This window comes from Capra hircus, chromosome 20, assembly GCF_001704415.2.
Source record: "Capra hircus breed San Clemente chromosome 20, ASM170441v1, whole genome shotgun sequence".
Lineage (NCBI taxonomy): Eukaryota > Metazoa > Chordata > Mammalia > Artiodactyla > Bovidae > Capra > Capra hircus.
The window spans coordinates 70,824,512-70,840,087 of NC_030827.1; the positions used below are offsets into that span (position 1 = coordinate 70,824,512).

The 15,576-nt window shown below is 59.9% G+C and overlaps 2 protein-coding genes across 3 annotated transcripts; one reads left to right on the forward strand and one right to left on the reverse strand.

Moving 5' to 3' along the window:
- NDUFS6 (NADH:ubiquinone oxidoreductase subunit S6) lies at positions 1,501-6,554 on the reverse strand. 2 transcript variants are annotated; one of them, XM_018065718.1, is made up of 4 exons: positions 6,356-6,554; positions 5,498-5,551; positions 2,479-2,601; positions 1,501-1,943 (listed from the first exon to the last, which is right to left on the reverse strand). In XM_018065718.1, exons 1-4 carry the CDS (start codon positions 6,485-6,487, stop codon positions 1,878-1,880), a joined length of 375 nt encoding a protein of 124 aa, XP_017921207.1. In that variant the 5' UTR covers positions 6,488-6,554; the 3' UTR covers positions 1,501-1,877. The 2 variants fall into 2 exon arrangements, with proteins under 2 accessions (XP_017921207.1, XP_017921206.1); XM_018065717.1 differs by having other exon boundaries at positions 1,501-2,601; positions 6,356-6,540.
- Positions 7,502-9,207, forward strand: MRPL36 (mitochondrial ribosomal protein L36). The gene is made up of 2 exons (XM_018065787.1): positions 7,502-8,053; positions 8,441-9,207. The coding sequence occupies exon 2, from the start codon at positions 8,454-8,456 to the stop codon at positions 8,754-8,756; it is 303 nt and encodes a 100-aa protein (XP_017921276.1). The 5' UTR covers positions 7,502-8,053; positions 8,441-8,453; the 3' UTR covers positions 8,757-9,207.

Genomic DNA, 15,576 nt, shown 5'->3' on the forward strand with positions numbered 1-15,576 from the left:
GGAGAAGCTCCTTCAAACGAGTTGAGCCTGCGGGAGAGATGGCGGGTAGTTCTAAGGGGCCAAGTGCTGCCTGATCCACTTCACCGGTTTTTGGTTTCGACGTGCCAGCACTTCAGGGGTGGTGAACACTTTCTGAGCGCGGTCACTGAAGGGAATCGTGCGAAGCCTGCCTGCGTGTCCACAGCGGGAGGCCCCCTCAGGCACACACGCGTGTGGCAAGCCTGCTCTGCCCGGGGGCACGCTGGCCAGAGCTGAGAAGGCCCGCCACGCTCCCGCTCCCCACGGCCGACTGCACCCGGCCTCCTTCCCCTCACTCACTGCAAAAACATCACCAGGAGCAGAGACATTAACCCAGACGCAGGCGGGCTCAGCTACTCCAGGACTAGGGAGTCGGCTCCAGACACACTTGTGAAGTTTCCCTAACTCTAACGTGTTTTAAGGGGACAGAAGTGGAGGGGTTTTAACTGGAGTTGATTTCGCCTCTGCTGTGAAGTGATTCAGTCACACACCCCCACGTCTTCGTGCTCATCCCCATCAGGGTTTATAGCAGGGTCCTGAACGCAGTTCCCCGTACTGCACCCCAGGACCCCGCTGGTCCCCCATTTTACACACAGAGGCGTGAGTCAGTCACAGCCTCCTGGCTCCCCCCTCCGTCGCCTCGCCTTTGGTAACCACGTGCTGCCTGTTTCTGTTGGTGAAACACCCACACGAGTCTGGAGCATTGACGAGTAGAGACAGAAGCCCTCTGCAGCTTGGCTGGGCCCCTCCCTGGTTCTACTGTGCGGGTCCTGAGTCTGAGCTGTGCCCTCCTGTGGGCCGGGAAACGTGGGCCACCCGCCACCCCAGTTCCCTCTGCATCCACTCCCGGCCGTGCTCCCCGCTCCGGGCCCCTTCTGGGTGAGACCCGTTCTCCAGTCATCTGAAACCAAGGCGCACCCGTTCCCGCTCAGGGCTCCGTGGCGCTCACTCCAATGCAGGGAGACCCGGAGACGCCTCCACCACCCACGCCACCTGCCGTGAGACCCCCAGGGCCCTGACCTTCCCCACCCCGGCCCCCACACCCCCGACATGCTCGCACAGACAGCTCCGACTAGGCGAGCCTGGTGAGCACCTGCGCATTTCGGGCGCACGAACCCCCCGTGAGCCCACTTGCGGCTGACAGCCCCCCACGCCGCGGGCCGGAGCCTCCCCTCCGTCAGGGTGCCCAGCGCCCCTGCCTCTGGAGCACTTACCGCCTCCAGCTTCCAGGGCTGAAGGGGACACCGGGCCCTCCTGGGAACTCGGCCCGTGTGGTCACCGGTCCTTCCAGCCAGAAGCTTAGTCTTGTTTCCTGCAGGCTCCGGGGGTTCCTTAACTTCTACTTCGTCGTCAGCACGCACCCAGGAGCGTCTTTTCTCAGCAGCTTTGCTGGGCAGGTGCTCCCTCAGCTCAGGTAAACCCCCTCCCCCCCGTCCCTCCCCCCTTCTCCTCCAGGTCCCGCCATCACCCACCACACCTCTGTCCTCTCCCCTTCTGATTTTATTTTTGTGAAACAATACATCATAACCATTATCCTCTTAAATACACACAGAGTACTTAAATCAGTCCACACGTGACTGTTAACACCTTTAAACAGTACTTAATTTTGTGGGATTTCAGACCAGGCGGCCGAGGAGCGGGTGGGCCAGAATGCCTGGCGGAGCTGAGCCGGTCCCAGCAGCCCCGCCACAGCCCCGCCACTTCTCCCGCGCTCACCACGCTCCCCAGGACAAAGGAGCAGGCAGCTGGGCCCCTGGAGGGCCGGGCCTCAGTGACCGAGAGAGACGCACTCTGCATGCTCGGGGCCTCTGGCACACCCTTCACTGGGACCCGGCGCCGGCTCTGGCCACGCGGCCGCCCTAGTGGTGCTGCTGCCGGAACTGCAGGCCGCAGTAGCCGCACGTCCCCGTCTTCGTTTCCTTGTCCTGAAAGATTCAAAGGGAGAGCTGCCCTATTTCCATCTCCCACCTCTGTCGCCAGTCCACACTTGGTAGATGTCCGCCACTGAAGCCAGGCCCTGGAGACACACCGCCACCAGGGGAGCCGCGGGGCCGGACACCAGAGACACCGTGTGGAGGCCCTGATGGGCCCGCTCCCCAGACGCGCCAGGGCCCCAGGCACCCTGCCGTCAACAGTCCGCTCGGCCCCCACCCACCCTGCCTGCCCGTGAGGCAGGCGGCGTCCTGGGCAGGGGCCAGGAGGCCTGAAGCAGGGAGGTGCTGAGCAGAGGACCCCCTCGGGGCTGGGGTCGAGCCCGGACGGATCAGCAGGGACGGCGGGGGCTGCCCTGCCCGAGGGGGCGGCCCACCCCAAGTTCTATCCTGTCCTGGAAGCTCTGTGCATGCCCACCCTCTGCTCAGCCCCAGTGGATGGCTCGTGCGCAGGGCCGAGCCAAGCGTGTGCAGCCAGCGGGGAGAGAACAGGACAGGGGCTGGGGCCGGGGTCTGGACAGCACGTTACCAGGTTTATGTACACTCGGGGGTGGCCCAGGGCCCCCCCGCCGCCGTCGCACGATATCACCCGACTCCCGACTTGGCTCACGGGCTGCTCCGCTATCAGATCAATGGCGAAGTTCTCGTTCACCTGGAACAAGACAGACAGGAGCGCTCGCAGACAGGTACCAACCCCCAACATGCTCGCGGAATTCCAGTGTAGGCCACCCCACAGGCACGCACCGCGCGGCCAGCAAAGACGCTCTGCGCCTTCTCATTTAGACATCTACGCAGATCTTCAAAACACAGATGATCACATACACGCACACACGTGTTTAACTCTTCATTTGCATGTAATGACTCACCCACTGTTAACATCCTGCCCCACCCTCTTCTCTTCACACACAGGCGCACGCGCACGGACACACACACACAGAGCTGACCACACACACACACACGCACGCACACACACGCCCTCCTCCTCCTGTCTTCGACCCCACAGCCACTTCAACACAGGGACCTGGCTCTGAGCTAACAGCTGGTTTGGCCCCTAGCAGGAAGTGGGACACTGAGCCCTTGGCTCAGGCCAAGGGCTGCTCCACAGGGGTTCCAGGGGCGTGAGGGACAGGAAGGACGACGGCATGGTAACTGCAAAGCACAGCAGCACAGCTGGGCCCAGAGCTGCTCCAAGCTCACTGGTTTTCTTACTGGAAGGAATCAATTTGTGATTTTTAGGCTGGTGGAGAAACGGCAAGGAGGCATCTCTCCTCTCTCCTGTGGGGCCAGCGTCTCTTCATGCAGAACTCAGCCAGGAGAGCACCATCTGAGCTGACGGACCGGGACCTGCTCACCCGCGGCAGCCAGAACCAGAGCCAGACTCACCAGGCTCGCCAGGTTCAGCCCAGGGGAAGCCCCGCAGCGCGGGCAGCAGCCTGCCCAGCCCCTAGACTCGGATCGGATCTGAGGGAGCTGCTGCGTCCCGCCGCAGCTGACACACTCAGGGTCGAACACTGCCAGACCACCGCTTGAAGGCCACCCATCTCTGAGGTCCAAGGGTCACGGGGTCACACACAGTCAGCGGTGGGGTGCCCTCTCCCTTCCCAGACGTCCCTGGACACAAGTACACAGAAGAGACCCTCAGCTGTAAACGCAGCCCACAGCAACTGCGATCCCGGCCCTGGGAGTAACCGAGTGTCTGTTTATCGCAATGGTGACAGGTGCCCGGCCTGGGGTCCCCGAGGCTCCCTGCCCTGCACACAGAACCCCAGCCGCACCCCAGGGCCCAGGACTGCAGTGAGAAGGGAACGACGGCCCGTCTTTACAGATGAAGGGGGAGGGGCGCCAAGTTTCGGTATTAAAATCTGAGCCTGGGAAGAGCACAGGCCTCCTGGTCCAGGAGCCAGGGGGAAGCACAGAGCCCACCCGCCTGCAGCCACCACGACACTGAGGCCCCAGAGGAGGGGGACACTCCTGACTCGGGAAAGCGCTGTCGGCCTGGGCTGGGGCTTGCCTGAAGCCCTCCTTCCAGAAAGGGGGCGAGGAGGAGGAAGTGCAGCCGGGCCACAGCACACGTGATGCGCTGTCCCACTGCCTTCTGTGCCCCGGGCCCAGCACCCCTGCACCCCGGAAACAGCGTCCCCCAACGGCCGCGCTAACCACCTCCTGGGCCCAGCACACCCGCTGCCTGTCGGGCCGGGACGGCCGCCACTCACAGGCAGGAAGCACTGGCTTCTGACTCCGCGTGCGACCACAGGGCAGTGCCAACAGCTGTCGCCACAGCGGGAGCTGGCCACGCGGGCCCTCTGCCTCCCTGAGGTGACCCAGGACCACAGCAGGCCCCACTCCATCCTCGCCTCTCCAGGAGGCCCGGCCCAGGCCAAGGGCCGGGGACTGCTGTGCAGACTCACTGTGGCCACACGGCTGCCCAAAAGCCACGCACGGACACAGCCCGCCTTCCCGTGAAGGCGGCGCTACAGCCCAGTTCCTGCTCTCCGCAGCCCTCAGCCTAGGTGCAGATCCGCTTCATTTCTCAAAATACAACCAAACTGTGGAGACAGTGAGTTGGGGGGTTGTCGGGGACTGTTGAGAGGGTGGGGGTGAAGAGGTGGTGCACAGGAGGGTGGGGGGGCTCAGGCTGGGGCAGTGAAATACTCTGAGAGACACTGCAGTTTGGATGTAAGACATTATGCGTTTGTCCAGACCCACAGAACGTACTTCCCTGCTGGCTCAGCGGGTAAAGAATCCACCTGCCAATCCCTGGGTTGGGAAGATCCCGTCGAGAAGGAAATGGCTACCCGCTCCACTGTTCTTGCCTGGAGAATCCAATGGACAGAGTCACCTGGGGGCTGCAGTCCACGGGGTCGCAGAGTTGGACCTGACTGAGCAATAAGCCCAAGCCCAACAGAAAGTGAAGTCGCTCAGTCGTGTCCGACTCTTTTCGACCCCGTGGACTGCAGCCCACCGGGCTCCTCCATCCATGGGACCTTCCCAGCAAGAACACTGGAGTGGGGTGCCATCTCCTTCTCCTGGAGATCTTCCTGACCCAGGGATTGAACCCGGGTCTCCCGCATTGTAGGCAGACGCTTCATCGTCCGAGCCACAGGGAAGCTTCCTAAGCCCAACACAAAGAGTGAACCCAGAAGAAGCCTAAGACACAGACTTGAGTGAATCCCAGGGCCCAGCGCTCTGCACGTGCGCTAACGCAGGGAGCAGGGTCAGCCGAGAGGAGAGCAGCAGGGGCCCTGCTGGGGGGTGGACAGTAGTGGGAACTCAGTGCTCTCTGTGTGGCCTTTCAATAAAGCCAGATCTTTCAAAACAAGTTTCTTGGAAACCAGAAAAAGAGATTTAAATTCTACCACACACTGGATTTTTCTTGCAAGAAGGAAGCCTGAGAGACTTGCTGCAGGTCTTACACGGCCCCTGGACACTGTGGACCGTGGACAGGAACAGGCCCCGAGTCCCCAGGTGGGGCCCACAGCCCCTGCGCCTGCACGAGGACTCTCTACCACGGCTGCCTGGCAAGCCCTCCCTCCACACCTTTTCCTCACCTCTTTCTGACGACCCACAAATCGAACTCTCCTGTAGTCTTCATCATCATAAACCTGAAAAGAAAAGGGGTGCTATTTACAACCCAATTCTGTACCTCTGTACCGATCATAGGCATTACAGAAAAAGGGTTTTCTTCATGTCAGGCCGTGCATATGACCACACACTGAGGAGTTTCAGCGGGATTCCTAACATGACCACAGGCAGCCGTCCAAACGGGAAGAACCAGAGGAGAGAGGTCCCAGCGGAGGCGGACACGCTGACCTTGCATCTGACGGGCCGCAGCCCCCTTCCCCTCTGAACCTGCTGGGTGAGCTGCCACCTCACAAGTACTTACTCCCTCGTCTTTGGAATTAGGGTCCTACCTAAGGCTGTGCTCCAGTAGACAGCAGACCCTCGAGTTGTGAAACATGCTATTTAACGGTACACAAGCGTTAGAAGATTTGACCCACGCGATTCGCGGTTTCTGACCCCGACGGAGGCTTCCCACAGTAACCAAGGGGCGCCCCGGGCTGTCGGCCTAGTTTCGGAGCTCGCCGAGGCTCTGACGGTGAGACCGCAGCGGCTGCGAACACCACGCGCCTCAGCCCGGCTCACGCCTCAGCCCCTGGGGACCCAACCCTGCGGATCCAGGACCCGGGGACCCAGGGGGCCGCCACAGCACAGGCTGCACCAAGGATACCGGGGCCTACGGCCCCCAGCGGGGCTGGACCGTGGGCCGCGGGAACCGGGGGCTGCGCTGCTGGCGACGGGCCCGCGAGCACCCGGACGCCCGGCCGCGGGACCTGGGGGCCGGACCGGGGCTCCGCCCGCCTGGGCGCCCCGCGGGGAGGGCGCTGTCTGCGCCGCCGTGGTCATACCTGGCCGGTGTGCGTGACCTTCTCCCCGGTCGGCGAGGTCCGCACCCCGAAGCACCTGGCGCCCCCGGGCAGGCCGCGCGTCCCCGCGCCGCCCCGGCCCAGGAGCCTCAGGAAGGTCACCGCCACCGCCATCTTGCGGGCTGACCTTCGACCCCGCGCGCCGACGCGCCGACGCACGCGCACGGCGCCCGCAGAGCCGGCTCCCCGGGACGCAGCCGGGCAGGGAGGCGCGCGTGCGCGGTGCGGCCGGCGGGCGCGGCGGAGGAGGGGCTCCGCCGGGCAAGGCGGGAGCCTGCGCACCCCTAGCCTGGAGCAGCGGCCTCACCTACCAGGGGCAGGGCCGGGAGGGTGGAAGCGGGAGATGCAGGGCTTCCCTTCGACGGTAACGGATGATCCTGGGGAGGTACGCGTCAACTGTCGGTGAAGGCTGGACGAGCGTCCTTTCTTGGAGGAAACTGGACGTCCACCCTGGTGGACGGTGCGCATCTCTTTGCGGTCCTGGGGTTTCTGCCACTAAACTGCACCCCATGGCATCGCTCATGCCGGTCACCCCGAAAGGCCCGCTGCTCTGGAGCACACCTGGGCAGGGCTCCGGCTGGCGGCCCGGGCCCAGCTTCCCTCCTGCCCCTCAGGGCCGTTTGTGCAGAGACCCTTTGGGAGGATCAGCTCCAGCAGAGGTGTGGGTCCGCGGTGGCCTGCTGCAGGGTGGGGGCCACTGAGTGCAGCAGTGCATCATGGGACCTTTTGAAGGAGCTTGCCAGTATTTTCATTACCTCCACCATAGTTTGGGCTCAGGTCAAACAACAGGGAGGGAACACAGCACCACCCATCAAGAGAAAATGGGATTAAAGGTTTACTGAGCATGGCCCTGCCCATCAGAACAAGACCCAGTTTTCCCCAGTCAGCCTCCCATCAAGACCTTCCATAAGCCTCTTATCCTTCTCCATCAGAGAGGGCTGAAAATCACAATCACAAAAAACTAACCAATCTGACCACATGGACCACAGCCTTGTCTAGCTCAAAGAAACTATGAGCCATGCTATGTAGGGCCACCCAATATGGACAAACAGGTCATGGTGGAAGGTTCTGACAAAACGTGGTCCACTGGAGAAGGGAACGGCAAACCACTTCAGCAGTCTTGCCTTGAGAACCCCATGAACAGTATGAAAAGTCCCCACCAGCCAGGGACCCCCAAAACCTTTAGATGCCCTGTGGCCCACAAGGAGGACGGAGTCCCCAGGAAAAGCATGCAGGTGTGCGGTTTGATCCCCAGTGGGGAATATTCTCTGGAGGGAGGCTGGCAACCCACGCCAGTATTCCTGCCTGGAGCATCCCACGGACAGAGGACCCTGGAGGGCAGCAGTCCACGGGGCCGCACAGAGTCAGCCAGGACTGAAGGGACTTGGGCACACACGCGGGGAATGGGAAGGCCGGGTTGTAACGGGGAGGAGAAAGGCAGCCCACCGGGAAATAACCCAACGACCTTCGGCCCGGCACTGACTTGGCTCCGCCTCTATGTCTGGCTCCGCCTCTATGTCCGGCCCCGCTGGGGCCGTCACGTGACCCCCGCCGCCATCTTCCTTCCTGGCGGACACTCCGAGCGGCGGCGTCCCCGTCCCACTGCGCAGGCGCGGCCCAGGGCGCAGGCGCACGGGCTAGGGACAAGCGCCATAGTCGAGCCGGGCGCGCTCTTTCCAGGTGAGTCCTGGGGTCCTGACGGGGTCGGGAGGCGGCTGAAGTTCGAAGCTCCAGGAGGGTGCACGTCGGGGACCCCTGGCCGCGATTTCCCCCGCTGAGCCGCGGGTGCGGGCCGGGCACCGTCCGGGACCTCACGCCTTGTGCCCTGTGAACCCGGACCGGGCCGCCCGAGGGGAGCGTGGACGCGGGCCTCGTGCGGCCCCGCGGCCGGGGACCCCGGACTCGGTGCCGGGATCAGAGAGGGACCCCGTGCGCCTGGCCGCGCTCTATCCTCCCGGGGACACGCTGCCTCCCGGGCCCCGTGTCCTGAGCGCAGGGGCGCGGGGAGGGCGGTTTTCTCGGCTTCGCGAGCCACCGGCCACTGTGACAACTCCTTTCCGTCCCCAGGTCCAGCCACGACATGGCCACCGCCCTCCTAAGGAGAGTGGCCTCCGCCGTGGGCCCGCTGCTGCAGCTGGGGCGCCGCCCGCTTTCCGCGCTCGCCCCGGGCCCCCCGCGCGCCGGCCCTGCCGCCCGCGCGCCCCCCAGCCTGGTCGCCGCGCTCCTCACCGCGCGCCCGGCGCTCGGCCTGCAGCCCGCCCTGGGCTTCAAGACCAAGGGCGTCCTCAAGAAGCGCTGCAGGGGCTGCTACCTGGTGAAGAGGCGCGGGCGCTGGTTCATCCACTGCAAGACCGACCCGAAGCACAAGCAGAGGCAGCTGTAGAAGCCCTGCCCGGGGAAAGGCGCTGCCGCACGGCGAGGGCGATGGCGCGCGGACGCCGGCAGCCTTCCGGCGCCAGACCCCCTGCGGCCCACGTCCTCTCGGCCCGGGATCCGACCAAGCCAGAGCCCCACCTGGGACCGGCGCCCTCTTACCTCCAGTGTGAACTCAGCTGTGCTGATGCTCCGGCGGGCAGATGGGCGTCGGGTGGAGGGAAAGCTGGCTTCCTCCAGCCAGAGGGCGTGTTCTTCCGAGGCTGCCCTGTTTCTGCTCAGCCACCCCCGCTGCGGCCTGTGGATTGAGAGTCATGCTCTCAGCATGCCAGCCTCCAGGGTGAGCGGGGAGGGCTGCATAACCATCTGTAGGTCACGGAAGAGTGAACTCGTTTGTACCTATATAAATGTATTTTGGACGTTGATTAAATGTGTTTACCGTCCTTGGTCTGAGACTAGAAGCGTGTGTGCATACGTGTGTCCATGTATGTGTGGGTGCCGTGTGCACAGGCGTGCCCTTGTGAATTGCTGTGCACACTGTATGCATGGGTGCATGAGTATGCACACGTGTGTGCGCAGTGGGTGTGAACTGAGTCGGCAGAACTGCTTTGGGGACTCCACAGACTGTGACCTGGAGCCAGTGTCCAGGGTCACCTGTCACAGGCTACCGTGGATGAATGAGTCGCTCCTCTCTGGGGCTCACTCGTCTCTATTTAAAGGTCAGAGCATGACTGGCTTCCTCCCAGTACCCCATGGACCAGCCCAACAGCCCCGGCTCACAGCACAACCGGAAGATCAGCTGAGGCCAGGAGGCAGCAATCTGTGAAGATCTTTCAAGCACAGTGTGGACGCCGGGGGTCAAGAAGGAAGACACTAGACAGGCTTGCCTGGCAGGTGCACTCCACACCTGGTGGGAATGGCTGTTTCTCTCCTGCTCTGCTTCCCTGACACCCCTCCATCTGCTCCGTGAAGTCCAGGAGTCAGTGGCTTCATGAGTACGTACATCAGCACCGCCCTCCGATGGGAAGAGCATCAGATCCCCAGGCTGGCGTGGCCTCGCCTCCCCCCTGCTGCAGAGAGGCCACGCCATGCCCGGCCCTCGGTCCCCGAGGGGAGCCAGTCCCGGCCCCGGGGTTCCGAGTCCAGGGTGCAGCGCCCCATGTCTCAGGGCGGCGCTCTCCGTGCTGAGGTCACGGTCCTGCCCTGCTGCCTCCCCTCTGAGAAGTGCAGCCTTGGGGGCCCAGGGTTTCCTTACGCTACCAGCCAGGAGCCAGGCCCGAGGTCCCAGTCAGTGACCTCCCCAGAAGGTGTGGACACATCCCTCTCGCGGCCCTCAGCCACCCAGGGCAAGGGTTCCCGTCACCACATCCTGTGGGACAAGACGGGCCCCATGCGTGAGAGCCAAACAGCAGGGTAAAGGTCTCAGGTGCCAGAAGGAGCATCCCTGGAGAAGGGCCCCATGAGCTGACGACAGTGGGTGGAAGACGTGAACAGGCGCGTGTCCAGGCGGCCCCGTAGAGATGTGGGCGTATCACCAGTAACCAGGAAACGAGACAAACGTGCAGTGCACGTCTGCCCAGCAGATTTGCAGACGTTAAGAAGCACATTGTCCAGGTGGAACCCACGAACAGAGCTTCCCATAAACTACAGGTAGTGGTGCCTCCAGACACCCGGCAACTCTTATGTGTAAAACACGTTTATCCTGACTGCACTCGGCGTCATCTCAGTGAGATGCTCACACACACGAATCCATAGGGCTGTGCTTATCAGGGCAGAAAAAAACAGTCAAAGGCTCTTCCGGGGGTGGACGGTCAAGCCGATGATGACGTGGTCCCAGGAGGGTAGGTCACGCGGCCCTGAGATAAACGATGGCTCTCCGAGCCATGACCGACGCCAGCCCCAAGTTTCTGATTATTAAGTGTATGAAGAAAACTGGACATCGAGTAAACTCTTAGAAATGTGTACGTGTGTTTTCCAAGTAAAAATGTTTGGGAAACGGTGTAAGAAGTTCTGGGGCAATGCACACCAAAACAGCAGTTATCTGCAGCTCTCAGGGAGGGTGGGATGGGATGGGAATGGAGGTTTTCTTTTCGGTGTAGGTTTTCTTAAGGAATTAGGTTCATATCTTACTTTGATAAATGGTATCTAGGAGGAAAATGTAAACTTCTGTGAACAATCTGCTTACTGAAGAGAATGAACCAGAAAGATGGAGAGAGAAAAAGTGACCCTCGGCCCCTGCAGGCACCTCCTGTCCCCAGCCAATCACTCAGGGGGCTCCGTCGGTCAGGGTCAATGTGTCTATGGGCTGATGCCATGACCGCCTGGAGTCCGAGCTCCCAGGTCTCCCTGAAGCAGGATGACGGCCAGCTGTCCACGCGGGGCCTGCCGCTCCCCTCCCCTCAGTGTCCGGCCAGGACACGCTCGCCTTTCCAGGCTTCCCTGACATCAGTGAGCCACCACGCGGAGCCGACCCGAGGCTGCAGGCACCTGCTTGCGTTCAAGACTTTCCGACCTCAGTCTCCTTGGAGGGCTGTGGGGTCCCCGGAGCGTGAGCCCCAGAAGTTGGAACCCAGTATAATTCATTCTGAGCATTTCTTCCATTTTCGTTGAAACACATGACATTATATTAGTTTCAGATGTACAACATCAGGATTCAGTATTTGTGTATATTGAAAACAGCCACCACGATGGCCTAGCTAACACAGTCACTGCATGTAGTTAGAGACTTTCCTTGCCCCGAGAACTTCTAATCTTCAGCAACTTTCAGTCGGAACTTTGTACCCTTTCTTTTGGGGCCTCGCTGGTAGCTCAGACTAAATCTGCCTGCAATGCAGGAGACCTGGGTTCAGTCCCTTGTTTGGGAAGATCTCCTGGAGGAAGGCATGACAACCCACTCCACTCTTCTTGCCTGAAGGATTCCATGGACAGAGGAGCCTCGCAGGCTCTAGTCTGTGGGGTCACAAAAGAGTCAGCCAGGACTCAGCGACTAAAGGGCAACACTGGACACTTGGCTTGATTCCGTATCTCCGTTCTTGGGAATAAAGCTGCATAAGGATGCAGGGCTCCTTTCAAGTCAGTACTTTTGTTTTCTTTGGATAAACACCCAGAGGTGGAGTTAACGCATCATATGGTAGTTCTGTTTTTAATTTTTCAAGGGCCTTCCATGCTCTTTTCCCCTTCTGCACTTCTTTAATCTTAAAAGAGGAAGTGGGGGCTTCCTTAGCTGTCCAGTGGTTAAGAATCTGCCTGTCAGCGCAGGGGACATGGGTTCAATCCCTGGTCCCGGAAGGTTCCGCATGCTTGAGAGCAGCTAAGCCCACATGCTGCACATCCGGAAGCCCGGAGCCTAGAGCTGTGCGTCCTGACGAGAGAAGGTGCCGCAGTGGTGAGAAGCCCCCGCTTACCCAGACTGGAGAGAGCTCACACAGAGCAGCGAAGACCCAGCGTGGCCGGAAAAGTCAGAGTTAGTACGGAAACAGAAAGAAGTTAAAGAGCACACAAGAGCTAGAGGGGGGCGACAGGGGGAGGCGTGGGAGGGAGTCAAGAGGGAGGGCTGTATGCACACTTATGGCTGGCTCACACTGCTGTGTGCAGAAACCAACACGGCGCTGCGAAGCAGTTACCCTCCAATTAAAAGTGAAAACTAAAGCGTAATAAAGGAGACGGTGGTTTCTGCCCGTGTCCGGCTTGTACTGTCCTCTCTGCCGACTTACATGCATTTCTTTATCAAATCACACAGCAGGCGGTTGTTTGGGAAGTTTCCTTCCATCTTCTGGCTTCTCCCAGTGAGGACCCCATCCTTCCTCCTGCAGGCTCTTGGGCTGTTTTTGGCTTTTTGTGGTTGCTGCAAAATTTAAATCTTGAAACAATGGGCTCTCCCTAAACGTAAAATGTGAAGTCTTAAGAACTCACCGAATGGTTTTTTTTATCATGATAAAGGAATTTATTCTTTGGGAAGAATAAGAAAAAGACCTGTTTTGAGAGTAAAATCCTTCCCCTGACACAGCAGCTCTCTGGCTGTTCTTTGGAGAGACCGGGTGAGCAGCTGTTGGGTTGTGTTTTATTCTTGTGCCTTATGAGCTGAACAGCTTTACAGAGTCCCCCCTGGTTCATTACAAATGGGTACAAGTTTAAGATGGAAAGTAAGGAAGGAAAGAACTTACTCCATTCATTGTTTATCAAGTGATCCTGACTAGAAGCCAAGATGATTTAGGGGCAAAAATGGGAGTGTCACTTCCCTGGGCTGCTAACAAACTCTCCACCTTGGTGGCTCCAAGCAACAGAAATGCGTTCTCACCCCCTAGTCCAGGACCACCTCATCGCGACATCCCTAACTCCATGATGTCGGCAAAGACCCTGTTTCCAGTAGGGTCGCATTCTCGGGTTTTAAAGACATAGCTGTGACAGGAGGTGCTGTTTGATTCACTACAAGTGGCATCGAAGATTTTTGAAAACAGTTTTCACTTAAATTACTCATCGGTACTGAATGATGTATTCAAACTGTTCAACACGCACAAAGATGCCTGAGACGCAGTGCTGGTCTCTCTCTCCAACTCAGACCCAGGCTCTCTCCCTGGTAGCAAGCTTGACCCTCCTTTAAGTCCTGAGAATCTGCAAGCAAATCCTGCAGCTCCCGGGCCTGCCCTGTTTCCATCACTGCCCTGAAGTCGAGGGCACCCGGACAGTGGCCCGTGTCAGCAGCCGCGGGGCACCCTCCCGTCCCCAGGCGGCTCTGCCCCAGCATCTTCAGCAGGCTGATGCAGGATGTGGAAGTGTTTTCAGTTCAGGGCATTCTGCTGCCTCTGTGTGAATTTTTTCCTTTTTACTTTTTTGCTGTGTAAGGCCTTTTGTCCTGTTTTGTAATTGGTGGTGGTGATTTCCAATGAGAGATCAGTTATTTTTCCTTCCAGTTTCATTTTTCAGTTTTAAAAAGCACAGGAAAAAAAATGAGAAATTGACAGAACAAACAGCGCTGTCTTGCAAGAGTATTTGGGGGTGGCTGTGCGGTGCCGAAACGGGAAGAGAGCTCTCCGGAAGCCAGCTCTGGCCAGCCTCTGGGACCCAGGCAACCAGCTCCCGCGTGGGAGCTCAGACAGATTCCTCGTCTGGCTGGCATCGTGAAAGATTCACTGCCTTCTCCCCAGAAAGTGATGCATGTTCTTACTTAGACAGCGATGCCGTTACACTAAGCACAATACGGATCGCGGCGCAGAAACACCGGCAGCTCACTTCAGCCTTTCAGGAAGTCCAGAGTGCGGCTTTCCCCTAAGATTTCTGTCTAAAGGCGTAACGATTCTCTCAGTAGTTGATGATATGGAGTCACCTATTCTAAAACGAAGCCAGTTTTTCACTTATAACTTTGATTGGTGTAACCACCTAGCTTGTCGTCTGAGATGATAGAATCAAGGCGTCTTCTCAGGTAAGTGAGTCAAACGTCGTGGCTGATCCCTTATTTGTCCACTTCTGCATTGTGTCCTGGGCCAGACGCTTGGTAGGTGTTGGGATCCATGCGTGGCAGTCATCCTGTCTGATAGCCTGACAATATGAATCAGCTGTATATTGTCTCCACTGCAAGGGACAGAGGCTGGAAATAGCACACACACGTAAGCGACGTGCCAGCGTCCCGCCCACGCACGTGGAGGAAGGCCATCAGAAGGGCACTGCGGGCTGTTAGGGCAGCTGTCTCTTTCTGGCCTCTCGTTACCCATAATTCTCGGTGCTTGATTCTATTCTAACGGCAACCTCTTGACACACTATAGTGGCTGGAGCTCCAGCTATTAGGTCCAACATTCCAGGCAGTCCAGGAGGGAAGGGTTAGAGCACAAACTGAACACCAGCTGCCCCCTGTCCTCATCCCTTTCATCCTTTTAAGCTACTTTCCCCAATTCACCCAGCAATTTTGCTTACGTGCCAGAAACTGCCCTGGGTGCAGAGGAGGAGGAGGAATCCTGCCTGCAGCCCCATACAGGCCTCTACTGCCCAGGGAGGCGGGCAGAGGGGCAGAACGCCTGGGGCAGAGGCTGGGCTGGTCCCACTGCCCAGGTTCCCTCCCCAGAACCCAGGGAGGTGGGCAGAGGGGCAGAATGCCTGGGGCAGAGGCTGGGCTGGTCCCACGTGTGCTCGGGGTGGGTGGTGAGCACAGGCTCCCAGGGGTGGGGCGGGGGAGCAGGGGCAGACTGGAGGGAGCTGAGGGTGGCCCGGGGGCTCTGCCCAGGCCAGGCTGAGGCAGGGGGACAGATCTGAGAATCGAGGACGTCCCCACCCCGTCCAAATGAGGGAGTGAGGCACCACGGGAGCAGGCAGGACCTCGGTGAGAGGGCGACAGGTGACGGCCCCCAGCGGCAGGCAGGGGAGGATGTGTGACTCCAAGTTCAGTTGATACCCTGAGAAGCAGTTTTATGTGGCACAGCCTTCCCGCCGCCCAGCTGTCGGGGAAGAGTTCAGATCAAGACCCGAAGCCTGCACCTCGAGCCTTGGCCGAGGCTGTGTCCCCGCGTGGGGATAAACTCCATGGGTTGGCGGGAAACATGGGGCATCTGCAGCCGCAAGGGAGCCGTCTGTGGGTGTGGACACGGGACACCGGTCAGCCGGGCAGACAAACACCTGCCTGGGCGTCTCCGTGAGTCGGGTGGCTGCCGGGGGCCGGCGTGAGGAGCTCCGCCCATGGCAAAGGTCATGAGGAAGGAGGCTTGGCATACGAAAAGGCGTGATCAAGCCTCAGGAAACCCCCTGTTCCCGCGCATCTACCCCAAAACCAGAGTCTGTTTCATGCTCTCACCTACACCTCTGACTTTACGGGGGGTTCTCCCCCATCACCATTTCTCTCGGAG

What these genes read in the sequence shown, in the direction of transcription:
- NDUFS6 (XM_018065717.1), bottom strand. Translation starts at nt 6,487, where the DNA reads ATGGCGGTGGCGGTGACCTTCCTGAGGCTCCTGGGCCGGGGCGGCGCG. An exon ending in AGGTCACGCACACCGGCCAG is followed by an intron (nt 5,552 to 6,355) that starts GTATGACCACGG and finishes TTTTCTTTTCAG; the next exon opens with GTTTATGATGATGAAGACTA. An exon ending in TTGTGGGTCGTCAGAAAGAG is followed by an intron (nt 2,602 to 5,497) that starts GTGAGGAAAAGG and finishes GTCTTGTTCCAG; the next exon opens with GTGAACGAGAACTTCGCCAT.
- MRPL36 (XM_018065787.1), top strand. Translation starts at nt 8,454, where the DNA reads ATGGCCACCGCCCTCCTAAGGAGAGTGGCCTCCGCCGTGGGCCCGCTG.